The following is a 337-nucleotide window of genomic DNA, read 5'->3' as shown; positions in this document are numbered from 1 at the left end:
TGACTCGTGGGAACAGCGGCGGGTCCTCTCCTCCCTGCCACCTTTTTTTCTCCCTGCTACGTCGCTTTTATTTTCTTTCTTTCTTTTTTTAAACGCAATTACGCACTTACGCCACTGACTCGGGATAAGACGTGGCTATCAATTTACATCCCGATAAGGAGTTAATTACACGCGGATGCTCTGTACTACGCCTGGAGAGACCTGAGACGAGGATGCAACTTCTTGCCCGCTCTTCCCGTTAGACAAGTTCATTATGCAGTCAGTTTTCTTCTTTTTTATCCAATACCAATACACTGTAATTGCGATTTAAATGCTGATTCCACACACCGTAAAAGGC

General features: G+C 45.1%; 1 protein-coding gene across 1 annotated transcript in view; it reads right to left on the bottom strand.

The window, feature by feature from the left end:
- Nucleotides 1–165: 165 nt before the first annotated feature.
- The window catches only part of LOC119590449 (extensin-like), a 7,605-nt gene continuing 7,433 nt past the window's right edge, over nucleotides 166–337 (bottom strand). The window contains exon 4 of the mRNA XM_037939110.1: nucleotides 166–293. Within this exon, the coding sequence (XP_037795038.1) occupies nucleotides 166–293 (128 nt within the window). The remainder of the gene's footprint in view (nucleotides 294–337) is intronic.

Source organism: Penaeus monodon, chromosome 27 (genome assembly GCF_015228065.2).
Source record: "Penaeus monodon isolate SGIC_2016 chromosome 27, NSTDA_Pmon_1, whole genome shotgun sequence".
Classification (NCBI taxonomy): domain Eukaryota; kingdom Metazoa; phylum Arthropoda; class Malacostraca; order Decapoda; family Penaeidae; genus Penaeus; species Penaeus monodon.
Note: the sequence above shows the minus strand (reverse complement) of the source record. Positions and strands in the feature narration are given on the sequence as shown.